Source organism: Anarrhichthys ocellatus, unplaced genomic scaffold (assembly GCF_004355925.1).
Source record: "Anarrhichthys ocellatus isolate YVR2014 unplaced genomic scaffold, GSC_Weel_1.0 scaffold2494, whole genome shotgun sequence".
Classification (NCBI taxonomy): Eukaryota; Metazoa; Chordata; class Actinopteri; order Perciformes; family Anarhichadidae; genus Anarrhichthys; species Anarrhichthys ocellatus.
This window is the reverse complement of record NW_022282468.1, coordinates 1-3,243: the sequence shown is the minus strand read 5'-3', so window position 1 is coordinate 3,243 and position 3,243 is coordinate 1. Positions and strand designations below refer to the sequence as shown.

The window sequence follows — 3,243 nt, the reverse complement described above, 5'->3', positions numbered from 1 at the left end:
ACACACACACACACACACACACACACACACACACACACACACACACAAGAGGTAATTTAACACATGCCAGCAGGGTTCACTCTCAGCTCCCACTCGCTGAGCCATATCCAAAACAAGCAGCTAAATAAAAGAGATTCAGTAAAATGAACCATCACCTGAGATTCATCAGATATTAATGACATCATTATTAACAGCGTGACACATTTGCTGACAATGATTTAAATGTATTTCAATTTATGTGACAGTTTTGCTGATTGATTTGATTTGACTTCATTCATTTGGGAACATAAAACTCTGTAATTCACTACGTTATACACATCTTTACAGTAAACTCCTCCCTAGAAATAGATTTTATGGACACACCCACTGAACATGAGCTTAGTGACAGAAATACAAAAGGTTTTTAGTGCCAAACGTCTGTCGTTGTTAGTTTCTTACTCATGGACGAAGCCTTCAGCAGCTGTATGTTTGGCAGCTCTGCAAACTCTACGTTGTCATTGGCCTTCTGCAGCTGTCCGTCATCGATGTCCAAACCCAGGAAACACGCGGCCTGAAGCAGCGAGAGCGATGCATCAGATCATAGGAGAGTACATGCTACAGTGTGTACTATTACTAGAAAGTACACGCTTTGTAGCAATATCTACACTTAATGCTATGATATATATGAGTGCATATCTGAGAATATTCCTTTCTTTTAACGTTGATACATGTGAAACAAACTGCACAAGTGAGCTGAAGTGTTTGTACACTTGAGAGACTTCGGGTCCTGACCTGGTGCTCCTGAGCTGCTTCTATTAAGATGGTTCCTACTCCACACATCGGGTCGACCACACAGGAGCCCGGCTGTGAAACAGGAGATAACGGACAGACATAGGAATCACAGCTACATGCTTCAGCACACACACACCGACAGCGTCTACACAACAAACATCACGCTGAGAGTTTTAGTGGATACATAAAAGGAACATGTGTGAGTGTGAGTGTGTGTGTGTGTGTGTGTGTGTGAGTACCTGTATGTGAGCCAGTGAGGCCATGGCCCAGGCTACAGTGGACCTGAGTCCTGTGGTCTTCATGTAGCTCCGGTTAGCTAGAGGCAACCTGAAGGAGACGCATCACTTATGATTCTTTATTATATATTATTAAAGCTGCAATGTGAATCCACTATGTTTAAGATTTAGGTTTGGCATTATTATTATTATTACTATTCATTAGTTATTAAAACTAGTTCCAGAGTTAAATGTAGAGAAAGTGTTTCACCTGGTTAAAGGAAAGCCCAACAGGAAGTGGTCATCACTCAGAGAAACGTTTACCTGAAGACACAAACAAACAGCCAACGACGTTTTATTTTGTCAAAGTCAAGAGAGCAAAGAGCGTCTGCTCAGCGTTATTAAGAGATAAATACAGTTGATGTATTGATTTAAAAGGTTTTTTATTATTAGTTAATAAGGCACCACATGACCAGACCTCTCAGAACATATTGATGTTTTAAAACAGAAACTAAAAACCCATCTATTAAGTCTAATAGTAGCGTTTAAAAATGTTAAGTTTTCTATTGTTATTGCTTTTCATTAAGTCAGATTTTACACAGCGTCTAATGTGTTTTTATGCTATAGTTTTAGTGTTTATACATATTTAATTTTTATTTAATTTCACTCAAATTTGACTGTTTTAACACAATTAATTAATTCAGTGTTGTATCTATCTTCCTTAACTTTATTTGGTGCGCATTAGTGTCTTCAACTTCTCTCCAGTTTCGTCTTGTCAATCTGTTGTAAAACTCTTTGAATTGTGTTTAATTAGTTTAAAAAGGAGCTACATGAATAAAACTGGACTGATGCATAAATCAACCCAAAGATTCAGAACTCAGTAGAAGAAGGTTTTTACCTCCAGTTGTGGGTTCTTCAGATCAGCCTTCCAGCCCAGCAGTCTGCTCAGACCTCCTCCGATCACTCTGCTCACCTCCTGAATAAAGACACACACACACTAGTCCTCTGAACACTTCATGCGTCTGTGTGCAGAGACGTTACCCTTCATGTGCATGCTAAGGTCCACTACCTGTGAGCTGAAGTACCGGGACAGAGATCCAGTACACTTGCAGCTGACCCTGAAAGAGAGCCGGTCTGGAGCAGACGGGTCTGGTTCGGTCCTGCTGGGTTGCAGTCTTCCTGCAGTCGGCTTCACTTTATTATGTGACGACAAAGGCAAGCAACAAAAAACACTGAGTCAGAAACTTAAATAACGTTGGATTAAAAGAGAAGAAGTATGAATTCATTTGAATACCATGTTCCACTTTGTCCTCCGTCATGTCATCCATCTCCCTGCAGCTTCTCTCCTCATCGTGGTCACCAACTGATGTTTCCTGGACACCAGCTGATCCTCTCTTTTTCTCAGATGTCCTCCTTTCCTCTGCACTACTAGACTCCTTTTCTTCTTCATCCCTCTTTCTCTTCATCCTCTGGGCGTTGACTCCACAGGTTCCTCTGCTCGACTCCTCATCTCTCTGCTCTGTCTCTCCCTGCCTCCCCTCCTCATTCCCTCTCCCCTCCTCCCTCCTTGGCATGTGGTCGGTCACCCTTCTGCCCGACAGCTCCCCCTGCAGGCGGCTCCACGTCGCTGCAGCACCGGTCCACTGACTGATGTCGCCCAACACTCTGGACTGAAGCTCAGAGGCGGCTTTTGCTGCGAACATTACAGAGAAAAAAGAAAAGTCAAAAACATAAAAGTTAATCAGGCACTGAATCCCATAGAAGTTTTGTTATATTTGTTATTATTATGATGCCATTATTATTATTTGAAACGTTAAAGAGGTCATCTGGTTGTACCTGGGCCGCTGTGGGCAGACAGACGAACAGGTGAGTCTCTCCTTAGCAGCAGGAAGAGTCTCTCTGCAGCCTTCAGCTCACTGACTCTGTGGATCCCGGCAGACGAGCTGAACAGCACCTTACCTGACGTCTGACACACCTGAGACACACAAACAACAAACAGAGCCGTCCAGCGTTTAAAGAGTTCACCCTGGAGCCAAAAATGACAATTTGATAAATTGTCCCGTCTGAAGAAGTTGTGTTGAATCCTTAAAATGAAACGACGGTGGATTGTTGAGGCGATACTGATATTTGACAGTAAAACATAAATCAGGTTGACATATTTTGGTTCCACCTCACCTGAAACTAAATCCACTAACATCATAAAAAATATACTTTTATGAATTAAACACCAATCTTGATGTTTAATTCATTTATACAA

At 41.8% G+C, this 3,243-nt stretch overlaps 1 protein-coding gene across 1 annotated transcript in view; it reads right to left on the bottom strand.

The window, feature by feature from the left end:
* The window catches only part of thumpd2 (THUMP domain containing 2), a 4,076-nt gene extending 893 nt beyond the window's left edge, over positions 1–3,183 (bottom strand). The window contains exons 1-8 of the mRNA XM_031840239.1: positions 2,823–3,183; positions 2,281–2,679; positions 2,056–2,180; positions 1,885–1,962; positions 1,258–1,310; positions 1,011–1,098; positions 772–843; positions 439–550 (exon numbers count right to left, since the gene is read on the bottom strand). Coding sequence (XP_031696099.1) covers positions 439–550; positions 772–843; positions 1,011–1,098; positions 1,258–1,310; positions 1,885–1,962; positions 2,056–2,180; positions 2,281–2,679; positions 2,823–3,183 — 1,288 coding nt within the window. The remainder of the gene's footprint in view (positions 1–438; positions 551–771; positions 844–1,010; positions 1,099–1,257; positions 1,311–1,884; positions 1,963–2,055; positions 2,181–2,280; positions 2,680–2,822) is intronic.
* Positions 3,184–3,243: the final 60 nt, after the last annotated feature.